Below are 22,080 nucleotides of genomic sequence, written 5' to 3' on the forward strand. Positions count from 1 at the left end.
GCTCTAATTTCCGAGGAGAGGAACCTGGGTGATGAGTCTGCTCTTAAACTGCACCTTTAGCTGAAGCGGCTCATAAGGATGGGTGAGGGATTGACAGGAGAAATGGAATCTGGAGCAGATGCTGTTAAAATCAATTAGCATGCAAAGGGCTGGCCCTGGACTAGCCAAGGCCAGGCAGCTACTGGAGCAATCAATGGCAGCTGGTGGGAAGCAAGCCCAGGAGGAAGAGGCAACCAACATCATTTGCTCTATACAAATGTTTCCTTACATAGTCAGTCTTACTGAGAATGCCAAGATACATATTTCTTCAAATGTTTGTCCAAAATACACTACACAAACACTCTTCGAACAGTATTTTGAAAGACCTTATCATTCTAATTTACTAATAAGAATGTCTATGCTACCTCTCAAAGTTTTGGAACCACATGTTCTTGGATGCTGATGAATACTGACTACATTAAACATTAAAACAGATGTCTGGTCTTCACAACCCAGGAACCATGCTGTGTTAAAACAGTAAAATAGTAGCATACTCCCACTGGGGAACAGTATGCTTACACAGAAAACTGTTTAATAGCCAACAGGTAATTCAAGTCAAACAACTTTAAACAGAAAATATGTTATTATGTGGGAGCGATGGGGGGAAGGACAGTCAGGACAGACAGAGATGAGAGATCTCTGAAGGCAGGTCAGGAACTTGGGGTTTATTGCAAAGGACCTGGGTGCAGGGACCCTGCTTGCAGCTGCCAGCCACAGCTCAGAGCAGACCCAAGAGAAGTAAAGAGAGTGTGAAAGAGAGAGAAGGCAAGAGGGTGGTGAAGAGAGAGAGAGCGAGGTTCCCGTTACAATACAATAAATCTTCTTTTGTGTAGAATATTCTCATTCTCACTAACCAATCTAGTCCAAGACACAATCCTATAGCATTTATACATACAGCCTGTAAGAATCATTACATTACCATACTGTGTTACATTTTAAACTCTAAAAACTACTCTTTGGACCCCTTCTGCCAAGCTAGTGGGGTCTGCTCTGACCCTTGGACCTGCCTGCAAGCAGAGAGTATGTCACAGACACATTTTATGAAAAATCCTTTTGCCAGGATTTTTTCTCCTGAGAAGCTGAGAAGCCTCAGAGGAAAAGAAAAACAATAATTATCTGCTGCTGTGGAATGCAACAGGTGCATCTTTGATTGGTCTCATGTGGTTGTTTTTAATTAATGGCCAATCATAGTCCAGCTGTCTCGGACTCTCTGCTCAGTCACAAGATTTTATTATCATTTCATTCTATTTCTATTCCTTGCTAGCCTTCTGATGAAATCCTTGCTTCTATTATTTTAGTATAGGTTTAGTATATACTTTTCTTTTAATATAATATCTATCATAAAATAATAAATCAGCCTTCTGAAACATGGAGTCAAGATTCTCATCTCCCCCTTCATCTTGGGACCCCTGTGAACACCACCACAAGGGTATTGTCTCATCAAAAGGGCATTACCTTCAGCTGGCCATACCACCGTTTTCCAGTTGTTCAGTAACTGAGGTATCTCAAAGTTTGCTTTCATTTCAATCTCGCTTATAGTTTTCATATTCTCAAAATCTTTTGCCGGGCAATCATATTTATAAGGCATTCCTGTTCCATCTTCCCCAACATTATTATCTAGAGCTTTTAGCAAAACCAGACTTTAGCACAGAAATACATGCACTCTTTTACACTGGGTGCTACATACGTGACCAACAACGCCACAGGAGTTCCTCCTTCCCCAGAAGAACGATAATACACAGAGGACAAATACAGCCCCTTACCTTTGGCCATTTGGGATTGAGGAGCCGTGCCTTGATGGCATCATCCAAGGCCTTGTCATACTGGTGGATTTTCATGTAGGCTGCAGAGCGGTTGCTGTAGAGGATGCAGTTCTGGGGGTCCACGCCCAGCGCCTCGTTGTAGAGCACGATGGCCGTGTGGAAGTCGCCGTCATGGCACGCCTGGTTGCTCTGCCGAACCTTCTCCACAAACTCAGCTTTGCTCAGCATGGGACTGTCAGGACTTTTTCTTCTCAAGGATTTTGATCCACAGAAAGAAATCTGACAGGGGGGAAAAGGGAGAAATTGTATGTTAGTGTTAAGAAATGCTACAGAAAAATAGATTAAACTATTAGAAACTGTACAGCAAAAATTAAAGCCACCAGCATCACTGCAGAACAAATGATGAATTAAGAACCAGATTGTTTAAAAAGTAAATAGTTTATCTATTGAATCTCTTTTCGAGGGGAGTACCAGAAAGACTCTTGCAAAACATATAATTCCCTATGAATGATGTCTTCTAGACACAAGAGCAGCTGCAGTATGTTTACATGTGCTGCACTCCACATACTCAGAAGTGCTTTCCTCCTCAGCCATGCTACTGGATTCTACAGCACTAAGCAGAGCTGCCAGGTAGAGAACAGGTGCCAGCTGTGAATATGATGTTGTGCATCTGAAGTTTGGTATCACAGAGAAGCACAGGCGTACACAGACAATGGAAAAATGTGTAAAATCTCTTAAGACCAAAGAACCTGCCCCACAATCTCTACATACAACCCTATGCAGCTGCAAATTGTTCATATTTGGGAAGGGAAGGAGGAGTTTTTAGAACCACATACACTACAGAAGTAAGTAGGACATACAATTTATTTTAATAACAGAACAGTCATCCTTGGCAGAGCTACCCTCCCACAACTTCAGGTAATACAAAATAACAAAGAAAAAATATTTAAGTCTTCTAATTATAAGACATTATTTAAAGTGAGCTGTATAAAATCCTAGTTCCGTTGACTGTGGTGGTCTTTTCCTCCTTACTTAACTTTCTACATTGCACATTTTCCTCAACCACCCCTTTGCAGTCAGTGACTGTTTCTGTCATGCAAACCCTACTCTATCCCAAGGACACTCAAGAACTCAGCAGAACATCTTAGTCCAACTCTCATCACAAGGCAGCTGGGAGTTCTGCAGTAACGGTATTTGGCAACAGGCAACACAATACATATGGTAACATACAAAGTACTTGAAAATATTCATTAAAGGTTCAGACTACTATAATTAAGATTGGTGTCATCTAGCTTTAGTCCTGCAAATTGAAAAAGTTTAAGAATATCACACATTGTTACCACAACACAACAACCACAGAGCTTAAATACATTACCAGAGCCAGCTGGGGAATATTTTTAAAGGTGGAAAGGGAAGCAAGCTGCAAACTGACATCCTGTCACAAGAATCAATTGGTCTATAGATTTTTTTTTCCCTTTCTTCCTTAAGTCAAATAACAACAATAGAAAAGCATCAAGTTAGAAACTACTGATTTCTTATTTTTCTTACTATATCCATTCTTTTCTGACAGTGTTTGTGTGTTTGTCCAAACTTTTTCTAAACTTCTCTATTGAAGGAGATTCTATTCTTTACTCAGGCAATCTCCTTACACTGCTTCAAAATTTTCATCATTTAATTTTTTTCCTAATATCCAAATCTCCTTTATGTCAGTAAATGTACTGTTTCTTGTCCTGTAGTAGACTGAACCAAAACCTCTTTTCCTTTCATCTGTGAGGGTTGCTTTTTCTATAGTATTCTTGCTAATGCTAGCACTGAACACATTGCTTCATTCAAGCAGTGCAATAACTCACACATCTGTGAGATCTGACAATAAACTTCATCCCATGGACACTTTGTTGTGACCTGAGGGCAAGCACTGAGCATGAAGATTCAGCAGCTATTACGTGGGCATGTGTCCAAACACAAAGATGAGGAAACCCTGAGAAAGGTAATTGGTCAGCAGAAGGCTTGGAGGTAGTGCAGGAAAGGGGACTGGTGAGTACCCAGGTGCCAGGGCAGCAGTTTCTTCATGTGTCTTTAAAGGTGGCTGCTGCCTCCCTCCCTGAGTATTTCCTGGTCACTGACCTGCATCAGGGACAATGAAAAATACCAGATGTCATGCATTTCCCACGCTTTTATCACATTCAGAAAAATGCAGCTTCCACCAGCAGCACCACAACAAGCCATGAACTTAAGTTACTCAAAAGATAAATATTTCAAATAATAGATTCCTCACCAGCTGTGGCCGTAAGTCCTCTAGCAGGAGGCTGGCCTGGTGTGAGGGCACAGCCAGTGTGAAGGCACAGCTGCCCCTAGAGAGCTCAGGGGCATCAGTGGCATCTCACCCACCCCTCTGCCTGACCACAGGGACTCTCTGGAGCTGCAAGCCCAGGACCACCAAGAGCTACTGAACCCTCAGCAAGGGCACAAAACACCCAGCCCAACCTCGAGGAGCACCAGTGAGACAAGTCCAACAACAGCTGTCTTTTCTGGCAGTTTATTATGCACAAACAAATGCACACACAAAGCTGGTAATGATCCTTCCAGAATCACACTGTGAGTCTGTAACAACAAGGAGAATCCATGAGGACACATCCTCTGGGTCCAAGTGAAGTGGTTTCTGCCTCTAATATCCTGTGACGCTAAACAATCTCATGAAAAAGAAAACTATGATGGTAATTTGTGGAATATGTTCCTGTTTAATTCCTGCTATCATGAGAACTACGTAAGGCAGTAAAACATCATGAGCTAAAAGAAAAAACCCTGAAACAGTAAAACTGAGTCACTCTGGCATTCAAACCACAAATAAAAAAAGAGTATGATTATGGTACCAACCCACAAAAAGTACTCATTACAAAGCCATCCCCACTTTCCACTGCTCACCACTGCTCCTCTCCTGTTAACACAGTGGAAGGTGATGGTAATGCACATTTTTGGGCTGCCTAACATTTTGCTACAGAAGGTGTTTGCATGTTCTAAACCAACGCTAAAGAAGAAGTTTCTTAGTGCAGCAGAACAAATAAGGTTCTAATGAAGTGCAGAAGAGGATTTAGTGAGAAAGTCTGAGTTAGAAGCTCATATATTTCTCATAAATTAGAGGATGGCATGAGCTTCTCAACACTACTTCTCCAAGCCAGCATAAGACAGCAGAAATCAGCTCTTAGTGTCATGTCAGACAGAAGCTTCCACAATATCTGCTTCAGATCAGACTCAGCAACAAATTTCCTTCACTTGTGAGAAAGTCTCCTCTGGCAGAAGGTGCTCAGGATTCAACCCTGCAGGCCATGCAAGTGGAGTGTTAAAACACACACAACCTTCCTTGGTCTTCTTCAAGACGGAATTAACTCCCAACCACCTCCAAAGCAAGCAGGAACTTGAATATACAGCAAAGCTTCTCTTACAAGAAGTTTTGTCTTCACTGATCAAGCTTGTTGAACTTAATCCTCCCTATGGAACATCCATCAAATACAAGAAGTGCCCATACACACTGAGAGATGTGTCTGAACAGCCATAGGGAACAGATTCCCAGTGAATTCCAGTAAGAATGAGAAAAGACAACAGCAAATCCACATTCTGCTCCAAGAGGATGAAAGAAAACAATGTGATACAAAAGTAAATGTTTTATCAAAACACCAATGTTACACCTCAAAGCTTGTTGGTTTGTATGTAATTCCTCTTATTTAATGCTATGTAATGCAAATAAATATGCCTTATACAGATGATCTCTTGGGTGGCAAGTCCACAGTTAAAACATGTTTTTAAAAAAATTCTTAATAACATTAAAAAAAGATACTGTAAGTATGATATGTAGAATTTTTATATTTAATTTATATAATTTTAATTTATATAAAATGTTTATATTTATTAAATTATATAAATAGCTCAAGATACTTATTGAAGCAACAGGAAGAGGAAACAAACCAAAAAGAGGCAAGCAGAAAAATTGGCATTCCTAATGGATTCTGAAAAAAGAGAGTGACAGTAACTTAGGCTAAATACAGGTTTCCAAAATCACCTTAAATCTGTAACTGAGCTTCCCTTTCTAGGAAAACCTCTACACAACTTATATTTTAAACTGTAAAATGGTTTTATGATTTCTCTGCATATTCTGGGGTATTACTGTTTTTCTGCAATAGAAATTGGCTTCAACAAGAGCCCAAGAACAAATAAAGCACATGAAGTGTGTCCCTGATACCTCCCAGCAGCCAGCACTTCAGCCAGGCTGCACCACACTCCTGAAGAGATACAAAACCTTGCCAACCTTCCCCTAAATAGAGCAGAATTTCAACAGAAATAGTGTGGAAAGAAATGAAAGACCACCAGAACTGGAGGCTTAAGCCACCACAGGATGATATGAACTTATCAACAGGAAAGAAACAGATTTTTTTCTTAACCGGAGCTCAAACAAAATTTTCTATAGAAAATGGTTTTAAAAATTTTTTTTTAAAATGGAAAAAAGTTGTGAGCTTCCAATACTGAGCTTTAGAGAGATCTGCACTTGTTACAGCAGTTAGATCCACCCTAATTTAAGGCATCCTACATATTGCTAAAAATTGTAATAATTACAACTGTAATTGTAATAACATGTTGCTAATAATTGTAATTGTAATTAATCCACAGTTAAATTTAAACAGTACTTTTTGGTTCATACATAATTTTTAAAACTAGTTATTGTTAACAGTGATTATATATATAAATATAAAATTAAATCACAAACTATCAATGAGGAAACAGACCTTTCCTTCCGATCTGTCTATGAGCCAAAGGCAGCAACAAAGGAGTGATGGACCAGTAATCCAGCAAAAACCAGGCATGAACAGTAACCTCGCTCACTCGAGGAACACCTGTTAGGGCAACGTTCAAAGCACATCCACTCATCCGTTTAGGAATTTATCCATTTGCCACATATCCATTTCAAAGAGCCTATAAAGGGCTCCATTAGCACCTGAAGAGCTCTTGTTCCACACCAGAAGAAAGCCGAGGAGAGATATTATCTAAGATTGTGAAAACCTCCAAGGAAAAGGAAAGGCACTAAAATTATGAACAACTCCAGAAGAGAAGAGGACGACAAGAAGGCACAGGCACCCGGCTCTCTGGCTTTCAACTCTAAATTCACTGGCGACAGCCAAGGGCATCCCTGGGGCTGCAACACCGAGCTCGGGGAGCGCAAGCTGCTGCCCGGAGCAGCATCGCTGATCGCCACTCCGTGCTCAGGCACGGGCAGAGCCACATCGGTGACAAATTGGTGACATCTGCTGTCACCCCTGGCGCGCTGACTGAATCCAATCTCCGGCTTCTAAGCTCTGCCAGTGACAAAGCCCTCATAACCAAGTTCACAAGAACTTTCTGTACCACTGGAGCAGGGTAAGGAGCTCTGCAGCGCTGCCAAGTACACCTGACACGCTCACCTCCAAACTTTGCACATTTCAACGAGATTCGAGTTTGTTTACGGGGGCGCCAGAGCGAGCACAATGCCCATGCCGACATCCGAGCTCTGTGCTCGCGAGGGTCCCGCTCCAGCTAGCGGCGGCCGGCGGCGTTCGGGGCGCACAGTCCCCGCTCCGGGGCCGGGCCCGGGCCCTCCGCCGCTCCTCACGGCCGGGACCCGGCCGGGACTGCGGCGGGACCCCCCAGGCAGCGGGGTCACTCGCGGCACCCCAGCGTGCCCAGGGCGAAGGGAGCCGAGCGCTCGGCCTGGCGGCCCCGGAGCCCCGGTAGGAGCTGCCCCACGGCCGCCCGGCCCCTCGCCGCGCCTCGGGCCACCGGGCCTGCGCCCCCGCCGAGCCCCATCCCGCTCCGCGGCGGGACAGCCGCCAGCCCGCGCCCCGCAGCTTCCCCCGCCGCCCGCGTCCGGCTCGGCCCGGCGGCTCCTTGCCGCCTCCCCGGCCGCTCCAGCGCTGCCCGTCCGGCGGCAACTCACCCGGGGAGGCTCCGCGTCCTGCTCCCGCCGAGCCCGGCCCACCGCCACGGCCCCCGGCGGGGGCGGCGGCGCCTGTTGCTCCATCGCGCTGCTCCTCCTCCTCCTCCTTCTCCTGAGGGGGCCGGGGCCGCCGCCGCCCCCGCCAGGCCGATCCCACTCCGGCCCCCGGCGCCACGTTCCGGGCCCGGCTGAGTGGGACCCGCAGTGCCCCGGCCCCGCCCCGGGGCTGGGCTCCGCCCGGACCCCGGGCACCCCCGCCCGACGGCGCCGGGCCCGCGCCGGACGTCCTGCGGCTGCCGCCCGGGCTGCCCCGGCCCGGCCGCTCCTCTGCGGGCTCCGGCGGGAGCAGCGCTCGCCTGTCCGCCAACACGGACGGGCTCCGTCCTCACGGAGGATACGGCTCTGTCGCCGTACGGGTGGGGGATCGTCGGCCAAAAGCAGTGGCAGCCGGAGCTCGAGAGTAAGCGGGGCCCACACGGACCGCAGGTGGTGATGCTGGTCACTAAGGACACCGCACTGACCAGGCACAGCGAGCCTCAGCACTTTGGTTAACCCAACTTCCAACTGCTGTGACCCATCCTGCCTCTTGAAATGAACAGGCAAAATGCAATATGCTGAAGACTCTTGTGCTGCAGATAAGTGATAAATAATGTCTTACCTATGTGAAAATTGGATGCTGCTTCACCTTAGCGAAACTTACTCTTCCACAGAAAAAACTGTGAAACTTCAGAAAGCTTTCTGCAATCAAATGAAGAACACATGGCCAGCAGCCCAAAGGTTTGCCCTCAAATGAGTGAGATCAAATTTAGGACATCATTGGAAAGCAGGTGTTAGTCAGGACCCCGGGAAAGGACCCAAACAAAGCAGTTACTGATTACCCAACAACTGTGGGATGTAAAAAATCATGGAAGAATAAATTATAGAAGTTTTCTATCCATTAACAAATTGACAATGTAAGTCAGAGCTAGGGAATTACCTTCTCATCAGCCATGATGCAGGTAACTGTATCTTTTAAAAGTGACTGGTAACCAAAGCCAAAAGGTATCAACTTTTGCAGTATACCAGGACACAAATCTGGCCCAAACACACTGCATCTGTGATTCTTTTATGCAGCAAATGGCAGCTGAGTGTTCCCTTCTACTTCAAATGAGCTACAGCAAGAACTCCCTGAGGATGTGCCACCAACAGATTTGCACCCAAAGATAGACACACACCTTTGTTCCATCACCCCACTGCATCTGGAGCGGACTAGAATCAGTGGTTTTGTTTCCATCCAGATGCCCACGGATGTTTCTCCATCCAATCCTTTAAGAAAGGTATCAATGTACAAGAATCAGCATTTTATCATTACCATTGGTTAATATCAAATATATCAAAACACACAAGATCTCTGCAACGGCCACACACAGGAAAGTGAATCATGAATATCTTAATTCCTACCCGACATGGGTTTATTCCATAATGCATTAGGTTTTATTCTTTACAAATCAACAATCTTAGAGTAGATGCCTTTAACCAGAAGATGCATGTTGAACAGAGTTACTAAACTGTTCTCTCAGTCAGTAATGATAATAATCAGTAATCCTTTAATAAGAGGCACGCAGTTCAGAATCTTCACCTAACAGGCAAGCAAGTTTTTCCTCTCAGTCCAATTCCTAGTTCTTCCCTGACAGGAATTTATACATCTTCATCTCTTGTTATCATGTTTCCTCTTACTCATCCCTCCTCTGGGAAATAAACATGGTACACAAGTGTTAAAACACCATGCAGATGGTAATTGTTGCTTTGGAAACCAACCAGCCCCATCCCAGTGCACAATGCTGTGATTCTGCCAGTCCAGCATTTACTGGGAAGCTTTACCTGAAGCCCAGAGCACCTCAAGGTCCATCAGAAGTTTTACATCTCAAACTGAATAGTCTAAGTGTCCTCAGAAGTCTGTGGGCAGCATTGTGTCAGGTAATGCTGTGTCTCAGGCAAAAACCCAGCAAGTTTAGTATTCCTTCTTCATCTCTTAGGACTAAGCATTATTTCCATGCCTAACCTAGAAATTGGAAAAGAAGAAACAGAGAATGTAGGTGGGGATGAAGCTAGCCTAAAAAAGTGTTAGTAACTTAGTTCAGGAGTTTTTCTGATACTTTCCTTGAGTCAGACAGCTGGATGGACTAGAACATGATTAATTGTGCAGATTCTCATGCATTCACAGCAGTCACTTCAGTCTTACAAAGTTACTTTTATTTGAAAATTATACATCTTCAACAGTTTATTCCATTATTAAGATTTTTCTTAATAAAAAATTCCGCTCTCCATAAAAAAGCTGTCATTAACAAAGTCATTTTCTCTTGCTTTTCACCTCATTTTCTGATAGGAGGTAGAAGGAACAGCACGTTTAGCAGAGCCATTGTCTTCCTCATTGTCATGGGGACGCTTTCTTGTTGTGGTTGGCTGGAAGAAAAACACAGGAGGCTCCAGGAAACCAGGTAAGGCAGAACCTGACTTTCTGCTTGCTCCAGAACCAGAGGTGTTGGACAGTGTGACCAAAAACTAACCCATGTTTCTCTCCCAAGATCTATCTAATTATATTTGATGGTTCTCATCTAAGACATTGCTCCCAGCTTGAAACAGCCACAGTTTACAATTTTCCTAATTAGCATCTGGTGATGAATGGCACAATGCTGTCCTAACCTTGCACCAGCAGAATTTTTACTTCAATACTAAACATTAGTGACTTGAATCCATTAAAAAAAATACATCCAACAATTTTATTCTAAAGATAGGAATAATCCTTTGAAGCCTAGCAAGTGTTTCTATACATTTAAACACTTTTCTGTACATTTAAACATTTTGTCAACATAAAGTGTTGACAAAACATGGAAATCCATTGTTCAGGAAACAGAACTAACCAGCAGGCTGCCACATACAGCCCAAGGGTACATTTCTCTAAAGTCTCAAAATTAACTGATTTTCTTATTAAAGATTACTTCAAAATCTAGTTTCTCTGTCCATCAAATATGAATCTTCAAATATCTACTGCACATACCATTTTTGATGTTTCTGGTGGGCTCATATTGGTACGTGTCTGAGCAAGTAGCTGTTCAAATGTAGTTTTCATATCCTCATCCTGCAATAAAACCCAGCATCTAAGTAGTATATAGAATATTTAAGGGGAAAGCAAAGATTGGGAAAATCAAAGAGAAGTGAATGGGACATTCAGTGCTAGAGACAATTAGAAATTAAGATCATTGAGGTCCTAAGGATTTCAGCTGTTTTAACTGAGTTTTTTAGGTGAAGGCAATGGAGAGGTCCCTTTTCCTAAGCAATGGAGTATTGCAGTGTCTCCTTTTTTATTTAACTATTCCTAAGTGCTACAAAAAGGATTTGACTCAAATATCCATTTAATTTTATATAGAATTTTGACTTGGTTTTTTTCCAGTTCACCTGATTTGATTGTGGCTACATTTGAATTGATGGATAAGGTAAGAAATATTTTTCCATTGATGTAACAAAGACCTATGGTTTTTCTTCAGCATGCAACCAAACTAATCTTGTACCATTCAAAAGACTTCAGTGAAGATTTCAGAGGCAGAAACAGCAATAATTGTTTATATGCCTTTAGAAAATGTTTTATTAAGTAAATACAGGTAAGAAGACATTTCCACTGAGCAGTACTTAGGTTTACACAGCTCAACAAGGTTTACACAGCTCAACAAGTTTTAAAGTTCTAGATTTGAGCAAAGAATGGAGTAAACAACTTGTTTTGAAAACACTAATTTGAAAGCACTACTAGTTTAAATAAATCTGCAGAACATGCTTATTTCTAGTAAAAAATTTAGAAATTTCCTAGTGCCCCCAAAACGATCAGAGGGCTAACAGGGCACAGAGACAATGGAGTTTCTCCTGCTGACTTGTTAAGTCGATACTTCCAAACAACACAAGAGGGAGAGAGGAGCCAGTAACTCCTCACTGCTCACAGGAACAGGATTGGGGAGCTCTTGGGTGCTATGAGATGTGTGATACCCTAAGCTGAGCATGCTGGATGCTGGCCTTCCAAGCAGGCAGTGTACATCACCTATGAGCACCTGGCACTCTTAATAACAGCCCCTGCAGGGAAACAGCTCAAAGAACAGCAGCTGAGTGCTAGATGACATCTGGATTTATGGCTGTGATGTTTTCTGGAACCTTCTGTCCTGTCTTCAAAATTAAACTTAACAGTAAGAGATATCCTTACATGGAAAATATAATCAAGTTAATAACAATTTGAATATATATACTGAAATATCTTAAATTCTTAGCTCATCTAAATCAGTCATCTATTTCCCCTTCCTCCTTATACATATCAGCAATTTTTAAAATCAGTGTTGCATATTTCTGAGTAATTTTTCTGCTCAGATTTGTAATTCAAATGTAAGAATCTATACCTGATTAACTCACTGTAGATGTTACACACAAAACTACAGTTAGTAAAACCCATGAATGTCAGGAAATGCTTCCTGATGCCCAGGAGCATAATCAAGACAAGTTAATTACTTTAAAGAGTAATCCACACATGTTTTTTGTCTCAGAACACCCATCAGCTGTTGAGCACTGAGGGATACTCCCTTGCTTCCCCCATTTCTTATGCTCTTTACCAAAGCATCTGAAATTCTGCTGTTCCCAGCAGGGGAACAGGAATAGCCTTGTGCTTGGTGTGAATAAACAGAACCTGTTGCATGGCTCAGATGTAGGCTGGGTGACATTTTTCAGCCTCTTCAAGCAAAAATATGCAATAAAGCTCATAGGTTGAGTGGGTACCTCTGCCAAAATTAAGAAAAGACCACCTAAAGACTATCCCTCTCAAACCTAGACTGTAACAGGAGGTAGGGAAACCATCACTTCCTACTCAGAGGGTTCCAAAACCAGGGACATTAATTCCTGCAGAGCAGAGTAAAAACAAACTAGTACTGGATGCTTGCCAGAAACAAACGGCACTGCCTGCCCACACAAACATCTGAGGAGATGGGGCTCTGTTCCAATGCTCAGAAGGAGAGGTCCATCCTACCAGAACCACAGTCAGACCTGGGCTCTAAAAAACACATCTTGATCTCACATGTGAAAGAGTTCTGGGAAGAGGTGTCTCAGAAGGGATGCAGAAGCTGCTTATTGTATTGACAGAAGGTACTCAGGAGACTACTCCATGCTGCTTTTGCAGTCTCTACAGGGACTAAATCTTTGAAAACACAAGATATGAACAAGTTATCCCTCAAACAACTCAGCTTTCACTTAAAACCCAATTCCTACCTGCAGCCAAGGATGCTCTAAGGCCTCCTCTGTGGTAAGACGTTTGCTTGGATCCACCACTAGCAGCTTCTTCACCAGATCCAGAGCTAAGACAATAAAATGAGCTGGTTGGCCTGTGATCAATACAATCATTACCTGAAATATGCCTACACCAAAACTATGTGTGACAATGTGCCTTACACCCCTTCAGAGCAATGCACACAAGTGCAGGGAAGGGCTGCAGACTGCAACCATCTCTCCTTCACATATACACAACTCAGCAATTCTCAGTATACCAGAATTACCCAGAGATATATTTAGCATATACACAGTTTATGTTCTGAGCATGCACAGGAGACAGCTTAATTTATCCTGGTTTACAGTGTCTTAGAAAGCAGATTATCCATCTGGGAAAGTGGGAGAGAAGAGACAGGACATACACATGTATGCTTAACATAAAGTTTCATCTTCTTAGGAAGCTGCTTAGCAGACACTGAAAAATATGGCATTTATGTTGTATTTTATTACTCCAAATCTCCCATAAAGGAATTTCAGCAAGATTTACTTTTCATTTGATCAGATTATTCTGAATACATACAAGTAGGACTATGGAAATTATGTTAAGATTGTACATTCTCATGAATGTCTGATTTATTATTGAATAAGCTCCAAGCTATCCAGGAAGGCATTACATTTGATAAGTTTATTAGACAAAGGATGACCACATCATTTATTAGAAACTCCTCTGCACATACAAAGAAGTGTCCAAGGTAAATACTACAATTATTTTGTGCATATAAAATGTCCTGAAAAACTAAAAGCACACAGACAGTAATTATCATTTTAGTTTGCTATGCAAAAACTCAGTTTCACAGACTACTTCACTTACAGTGGGCCAAACATAATAGATGATTCCTCAAATGTGGCTGACTCTTTCAGCTCAAAGACTAGCACCATGAAAGGACTCTCTTGGAACGTTTGGTTTTTAGAATTCTAACTCGTATTCCTTAAATTCCTGGTATTTTTGGTTCAACACTTGAAGAATCTTTAGGCAAAGTCTGTAGACCAGCTTGATAAAGTCAGAAGAGAAAGTGAAAAGAGGAGAAATAGATGTATGTGCCCACAAACTCTATACTTGTGTGGTTAATTATGCTAAATACTACTAAGAAATCTCTTCAATAATAAAGTATGTTCTCTTTTTAATGCTTTAACTATGAACTTCAAAAAATATATTTAATATATTAGCTTAAAAATTAAACATATTAACACACAGTGTGCCATGCAGCTGAAAGGAGGATAAAGGAAAACAAACTACAAGAAAAGAGGTAGATATTTTGCTACCCACTGTGCTGGAGTCATACCCATGTCTGACACATGCTTCCACTCTTTTGGAATAAATGTGTATTTTCCACGAGTGATTTGATCCCTCAGAGAGAGCTGAGTGTTTTGCTCATTGAATGGTGGATATCCACACAAGCTGTATAAAAGAAAAGGAGTTAAATAGCACTGAATCTCTCATACCAAATGAAACACTGAAATCACACATTTTAAGGCATCTGCTATGGTAGTGTTTTTATACTTGTAGAGTTTTAAACTTTCACTTCCTCATATAGACACTGAAGTTGCCAAGTCTCAAGCCATGTATGTCAAAGACTGCCCAGTGAAGGTACATCTCCACAATATCTTACCATACAAAAAGAATAACTCCTAAACTCCAGCAGTCCACAGCTCGGCTGTATCCAGCAGTCCCAAGTGAATTTAGAACCTCAGGAGCAAGATACATGGGAGTACCACATAATGTTTTCATAAGAGAAGCTTCTCCAAGAATCTTGGATTGTCCAAAATCTGTAATCTTGCATTTAAAAATGGTAACACCACATTACATATTAGGATGGAGTGTACTAGAACACATCATATTGTAGACATACATCAGGAGGTACCATTAAGTTTCTTCCTTCCAAGCCAGTTCCAGTACATGACTATGAATAAAAGTCACCCCAAACATTATTAAGTGAGAATGGGAGAGGAGGAAGAGGGAGAAATATGACAAAGGATCACACTTTACACTAGCAAAAATACTCTAAGATATGGATATAAATGGACAACTACAGATTAAAGGTATTGTAGCCTATTAGAAGAGTTTTTGTCAAAAATAAGCATTTCAGCATGCAAATATAGTCAATGCTTTCTCAACACAAAAGAAAATATACAACCCTAATTCCCCCCCCCCAAAAAAACCCAAAAGAACAAAAGAAAAAAAATCACTGTCACCACACAGCCTGGACATTTGTGGGAATGCTGTCTGTAATTCAAGAATTTAGATTTCATTGGGAAAAATAATTGACATTTGAAAATAGATATGTAGTGTATAGGTTGAAATATCCGTAAAAGTAAAATTACAATTATTAAAAAAAAGGTCTATGTTTTAAGTTACTTCATGGTTTGTATGAATAATTCCATAATATCTTTTTGGCTGTGTTTAATGAAATATCAAGAAGAATGTGAAGAAACACTCCCAAATTTCTCCATTAACAAGAAATGTAGTTTTCCTTACCTTTACAAGACATGTTTCTTCAGTAGATGAAAGTAGCACATTTTCTGGCTTTAGATCTCGGTGTATAATTCCATTGTCATGAAGATACTAAATACATACAGATGGGTAATTAAGGAAAAACAGATTATTAACTTATTTTAAAATGTAAGCTTTCCATTTTTTCTCATGGCAATGGCAGGATAACTGAAATGGCTGTGTAAGAGGAGGGCAAACATTTAAAGCTTCCTAACATGAGACTGTCCCTTAAAAAAACAAAGCAAAATGAAAACAAAACAAAACAAAAAAAAACCCACACCAAAACACCATCACAAAGAAACAAAAAAGCACCTTAGAAATCATTATGCTTCAAATGTCAAATCTCATGCAAGCACAGTGTGCAGACCCATGTTCTGTGTCACCTTTGTAGGAATTCTGCTTTTCTGTCTCTCTCTTGTTAAACCAACTTGTTAAGAACACTGTGCTGATTGCTTACATGGGTTCCAGCAATGACAAGTGACAGAAAAACTCATCTTAGTGACTTTTTTTGGGTAGAATTCACAATGATGTACCTTTACTGCCAGCAGCATCTGATAAAAGTACAACTTGCAGATATCTTCTTTCATCTTGATTGGCCTTGACACTCTGTCATACAATTCTCCTCCTTCCATCCTAAAACAAATGCAGGCTAACAAACCAACATATAACTTCCAAAAGATTCATCTCATTAGACAAGACTAAGACCAAAACATTTGGCTATTCTGGCTACAGGGAAAGAATATATTTCTGAAAATGAGTGAGCAACATCCTAAACACAGCACATGCATGGCTGAGTTAAGGTCAATTTCTTGAGTCTTCACTGGCAGTTGTTACATGATTTTTGATCAGCCCCCTCTTATGAGCTCAAAAATAAAAAAATAAAATAAAAGCAGCAATCCAAAACAGCAGCAGAGCAAACAGTACCCAAGCCCTGAGTGCCTACAAAGAATAAAGGATGATTTCTCCTGGTTATCCTAGCTCCTAATCTTACAAAGGTTTTAGAGGAAAGTAGAGGCCAGCAAAAGGAAAACAAAATAAGAAAAGCAAAACCTCCACAGCTCATTGTGGTTATCAAAAAAGCATTTCATTTTATGCATTTACTTTCAAACAGGTTACTTACAGTTCCAAAACAATGTAGTAATCGTCTGCTTCAAAGAAGTTTTTAATCTTGATTAAGCAAGGCTAACAGAAAAGGAAACACAGAGACACACAAAATAGAATAATTGGTAAAAATTAATCCTAAAGTTCTTATTTCAGTATTTCAAACCAGGTCACTTAAGCTGACACTTAACACAAGGGACTTGCAAGCACCCCAGACCACACCCTCAACATTTTATCTATTTTACATGGAGAGGAAAGAGAGATACAAATTCAATAAATTGCCAGTGAAAACTAGTCTTTACATTTAGTCAATTTGCAGCATCTACAAAAACTTGCATCAAATAAAAATTTCTGCAGGCAGTTAAAACTTCTCCTGTGATGTTTCTTCTCAAATTTATATCTAAGTTATCCAAAGCTTTAAAATCTCAATCTGCTAGGATATAATACTCTTAAAAGAATAAAAAAAGACCCATTCAATAAGTTACAAGGGAAATTATATATCTCCTTTAACACATTTCTGAATGGATAAAATTGCTCTTTCATTAATACACTAAAGTCAGTAAACTAAACAAGTACATACAGGAGAGAGCAAAAAATAATAAAAATGTATAGTAATACTCACATGATCTATTTTCTTCAAAATTTCAATTTCTGTATTGATATTTAAACCTGGGTTCTATTAAAAGAATCAAATACCATATTGGGTAAGACAGAGCTGTTCTGGAATAAGACATATGAGAAATAAGAGACAGTACCAGGAAAGACATAATTCCGTGCCTTTTGCTACTCTTAGTGACCGTAACATACAATTTTTTTTCATAAAATTATCAGATACCTTCAGCGAATTAAATAAACAGAGTGCTGTCACTATCTGGAGCAAGATATTGCTCCAGACATGAAATTTCACTGCAGGTTAGAAATCCCCAACTAGCTTCCAAATTAAAAAAAAATAAAATTCTTTTTGCTTATATACTTGTATTTAAACAGCTTTTCTCCCTGCAAGATGCTTTGCAGATGGGCCAACCTAAAATTACATGCTACTATTTTGCAAGTTAACATAAACAGATTCTCTAACCCGTGGCTTAGGCTCAACTAATGAAATCAGCTCAGCAGGGATTTTTTTGCTCTTCTTCCAATCCAAATCAATCATCTTGGAAGACACAACTTAACCCATACACAACATTCCAGATATACTCCTGTGCCTGTTTTGTAGAATGCCATGCATCAGTAATTATAATTCTCAACAGCATCTTGAGCCAGTTGTCTTTGTACTTCTCCAAATTCTGGCTTCTGCCATTAGACCTTCCCTAAAGGCTTCATACAATTTTCTTAAAATGTATTACGATGAAGCATTCAACAAAATTAGCTTAGTTGGTACATTTATGGTCAAGACTGTGCTGGTTATCTTGTGTCTATCTGATGCATTTTAGGACATAAACCAAACCCTGCAAGACTCCACTCCACCCATTGTACACATCCCATTAACAGCACTAAATGATGAAAATAATGGCATGTGGTCAAGGAATAAAACCAAGAATTTTGTGCAATATACAAGATCAAAAAGCATCTTAAAATTAAATACTGAAGACATTAAGTAAGAAAATCCTCATTTAAAGATAGCTGAGGAGTCTGAGAAGCTAGCAAATATTCCAGGACCACTGCAAGGTGGCCAAGACAGACAGACAGACAAAAATACTTACTTCTTCACTCAGGCCACTTGCCACAAACTTCCGTTTATTGATGATTTTCACTGCAACTTTGTTACAGGTGCTCTTCTCAAATGCCAGTTTGACTTCTCCACAGGCACCACTACAACAAGAGCACAGCTCTGTCAAAACTCTGTGTAACGAGTGCAGGCAAATGAAAGCATAATTTGGAGCTGGCTGCTTTCTAACTTTCTGAATAAGGATGCTTACCTTCCCAAAGTCTTTGACATAATGTATTTCTCTCTGAATTCTTTAGGAAACATCATCTGATCATCCACCGTAAGATCAGAAAATACAAACACTGGGAAGACAAGTGGACATAATTTTCCTATTATTAGGTTTAATTTTTTATTATAACAAACAGCTATGTTTTGTGAGCTTTTATAGTCAACAATATAACTGAGAAAATACTGCCTGCTAGAGGAAAAACTAAATATATGCTATAAATTATACCAGCTATGGATTAGCAAGGTGATCTTATTGCTAAAAAATTACATTTTGGGATTAAATTCACAACAGTCTTTAAGTAATTAATTACATTTAAGGACAAAAGGAGCAAAAATTTCAATGTTCCAGCAAAGATCAGAGAGAAGTAATAATCAAGAAGACAGCATCTTAGTGGAAAATCAAAGACAAAGAAACAAAAGCCCAGCCTTGTTTATTTTTACGAGGATTTTCTATTTATTATGCAGGTATTATGCAGGTTAGGTATCTGGGGTTTTTTTTTTCAACTTCTCTTGAATAGCCTGTTTCCCCTGTTCCCACCATCATATGCACAGCTACTGAAGCCCAAAAGGGTTTCAAAAACAGGAAAAAAACCTATAAAAGTTTATACTCTAGTAAGGTGCTGCCTGATACAGATTTCTTTAAGTTTTCTTTTTCAGATTTTTTCCTAGGGTTGACATGAATAATTTTTTTGTGAGTACTAAAACACCTATTAATGAGATGTGCTCACAAAGCAGCTCAGCTCCCAAGAAACAGACTCAAATCAATGCAGAAACAACCTCTTGTCAGTACATGAAAAATCTACTAAAGTTAAAGCACATTTTACCCTTATTGGTCTGTACAGACAATGCAATTTCAGAGTTGTGTGTCAGTGGAAGCCTCCTCCCTCTTCCAACGAGCTCTCTATTAACAAATGTCCCATTTGCACTGTGGTCTTCAATGTAGGCAACATAGGAATTTCTTGGACCCATTTCCTCAAAGAGAAAAAAATGGGGAAGATGACAGTAAAGAACAAATGACTTTACAATAAAGACATGATACACTAAAAATTTACTATTGTTGACTCAAGAAATGAGACTAAGTTTATTTCATAAGCCATATGAATGGGGTATTGCCAAAAGTCACGTTAAAGGAGTCAACCCTGAAGATACTCTGATTTCTTACGATTTCTGCCCCAAAGTGTCTTTCTGAATTACACCAAAATAGACAGAGTTAATATTTTTAGCACTTACCCTGAAAATTCGGAAGTGCTTCTTGCTATAGTTTTGGTAGAAGCCAGTCTCAGACAATCCCAGCTTAGAAAAACTGTAATCACAGCTTTTGTCCCTCCCAAACCAGTACTCCTCATTGACACAGTCTGCAGAGGAGGGGAAGGTACAGCAGAGAGAGAGAGAGAGAGGATGTTGCAGGAAGTTAATAACTATGGCACCACAGAATGACCCCAAATGGTAATGGAGAGGATAACAGAGACAAGATTCTTCCCATAGAATCAAGTTTGTCTTAACTCATACAAAGCACCACACCTTGTCAAATGCTTTAATAATTTTACCCTCTTCAGCAGTGGTATTTTTAGTTCACTGTCAGCAATATAGAGACATATAACTAAATAAAATAAATTATAATTTTTTTAATTAAGCATATAACAAAGAATATGCACACCCCAGAATTTCTGTAAGTCTATGGCAGCTGTGTATCTGAGAACTCAGTGTAAACACTGGGATGTAGTATGGAATAAAACATTATAGCAAAAAGTTCCATACCTAAATTTGCTTGTACCTAACTTGAAAATGAAAATACACTGCTCTTCAGCAAGCTGCTCTGAACTTTTCTGAGATCCTACAAAGAAACCAAGAGATTTATTACAGTATGCACCTACCACAGTTGCTGAAACCTTTTCCAAGTGCAAAGAGTCGGCCCCAAGGCTGAGGAACCAGCTCTTCAGATTCCTGGTCCTCAGGGATGGAGGGAAGCTCCTGAGTGGGAACCGTGTCCAAGGAACTGAGAGTCCCAGAACTTAAGGAAGACTGACTAGTGCTCTGTGAGCCACTGGAAGAACTGGTACCACTCTGAGGCTGCTGGGCACTCTGAGACTGCTGTGCTTCACTTCCAGTCTCTCGAGACATGTTGGCTTTAAAAGAGAATGTTGAAAAACCACAATTACTACAGCAAAGTAAAACTGGCAAACACTCACACCCTGCACTAATAATGTCCAAGTCCATTCTCAGCCTCAAAGAAGTAAAACTTACAACCAAAGCGTGCATGTCTGGGTTATACGTAAATTCCCAGGAAGTGTGCAAACCAGGATGGTTTTCCTTTTAAAAGGCAACGAGGGGCGGCCTCTGCTGGTTCTAAAGCAGAACTAGCCCTGATTAATTCCCAGATTGCAGGCAGCGGCTGCGCTCTGACAGAGCATCCCCGCACCGAGCAAGGGACCACGGCTGGTCCCCGACACAAAGAGAAAACCGAAAGGAGTAAGAACTGTAAAATCACATAGGTTTTCTGGAAAGCCTCCGAGAGACTTATCACACCTGTACATAATAAGTGTACAAAACCTTGCCAGATTCAGACACTGCCCCGGCAGCTGCCGGTTAATTTTCACACTGACCCAATGCAGGAAACAGCCCGGAAATTCACAGCCTGCGGTGCCTCCTTCTTTACTTAAATGCTACCCCAGGCCCCCTCTAGCCAGCTTCCTCCAGCACAGCAGTGCTCACGAACCTTCCAACCTTACCACCTGTTTATGGGGTTTTTAGCTCGTGCCATAGAGTTTAATGTATACTTCTCCTTACCGCTTTGCTACATTTCATTACAAGCCATAAAACCACGACAGCTCCCAAGTTCCCTCACCCGTCCCGTTCCTTACAGGTGTTTACAAACACAGGCGAGGCCCAGAGCTCCGCCCGCAGACAGAACAGAATCACGGAGCCATTCGGGCTGGAAAACTCAGAGGCCATCGAGTCCCCCGCACTGCCAATGCCACCGTGCCCCTGTCCCCTGCTCCCACACCCACAGGGCTGCGGGACCCTCTAGGGATGGCGACCCCACCTCTGACCCGTGCAGCCCTTTCCATACCAGCGCTTTCCCTCGTGTCCAACCTGACCCTCCCTCTGAACGCTCAGACGGCGGAGCCGGGCCCCAGCGGCCGCTTCGCACCGTGCGGCCCTGCCCGCCGGAGCTCTGCTGCCCCGGACCGGCACCGGCACCGGCGGCCCCGCCGTCCCCACGGAGCACTGCGGCCCCGCGCCCGGCGTGTGTGTCCCGGGAGAAGCGGGGCTCGCAGCCCGCGGCGGCGCCGGGCCGGGAGAGGAGCGCGGGGCGGGGAGCGGGGCAGGGCCGGAGCGGGACCCGAACTCACGGCTCGCGGGGCTCGCGCCGTCGGGCCGGGGCCGCCGTGCGCGCCGCGCGCGCGCCCCGAGCGCAGCCAATGAGCGGGCGGCCCGCGCGGGGGCCGCCGGGAGCGGGGCG

General features: G+C 41.8%; 2 protein-coding genes across 6 annotated transcripts in view; both read right to left on the reverse strand.

The window, feature by feature from the left end:
* The window catches only part of TTC28 (tetratricopeptide repeat domain 28), a 108,942-nt gene extending 101,097 nt beyond the window's left edge, over window positions 1-7,845 (reverse strand). For both annotated transcript variants that reach the window (XM_054516719.1, XM_036392964.1), the window contains exons 1-2: window positions 7,762-7,845; window positions 1,803-2,081 (exon numbers count right to left, since the gene is read on the reverse strand). In XM_054516719.1, coding sequence (XP_054372694.1) covers window positions 1,803-2,081; window positions 7,762-7,845 — 363 coding nt within the window. The remainder of the gene's footprint in view (window positions 1-1,802; window positions 2,082-7,761) is intronic.
* Window positions 7,846-9,971: 2,126 nt separating this feature from the next.
* Window positions 9,972-21,930, reverse strand: CHEK2 (checkpoint kinase 2). Of its 4 annotated transcripts, none has more exons than XM_036393620.2 (15): window positions 21,688-21,930; window positions 20,492-20,743; window positions 19,848-19,972; window positions 19,442-19,589; window positions 18,601-18,691; window positions 18,385-18,493; window positions 17,307-17,360; window positions 16,704-16,765; window positions 16,117-16,216; window positions 15,569-15,655; window positions 14,703-14,866; window positions 14,376-14,491; window positions 13,036-13,121; window positions 10,799-10,879; window positions 9,972-10,203 (listed from the first exon to the last, which is right to left on the reverse strand). In XM_036393620.2, exons 2-15 carry the CDS (start codon window positions 20,736-20,738, stop codon window positions 10,108-10,110), a joined length of 1,566 nt encoding a protein of 521 aa, XP_036249513.1. In that variant the 5' UTR covers window positions 20,739-20,743; window positions 21,688-21,930; the 3' UTR covers window positions 9,972-10,107. The 4 variants fall into 4 exon arrangements, 3 of the variants coding, with proteins under 3 accessions (XP_036249513.1, XP_036249515.1, XP_036249516.1); XR_004981233.2 differs by lacking the exon at window positions 9,972-10,203 and adding an exon at window positions 13,904-14,083 and having other exon boundaries at window positions 10,853-10,879; XM_036393622.2 differs by lacking the exon at window positions 21,688-21,930 and having other exon boundaries at window positions 20,492-20,768.
* Window positions 21,931-22,080: the final 150 nt, after the last annotated feature.

Source organism: Molothrus ater, chromosome 18 (genome assembly GCF_012460135.2).
Source record: "Molothrus ater isolate BHLD 08-10-18 breed brown headed cowbird chromosome 18, BPBGC_Mater_1.1, whole genome shotgun sequence".
Lineage (NCBI taxonomy): Eukaryota > Metazoa > Chordata > Aves > Passeriformes > Icteridae > Molothrus > Molothrus ater.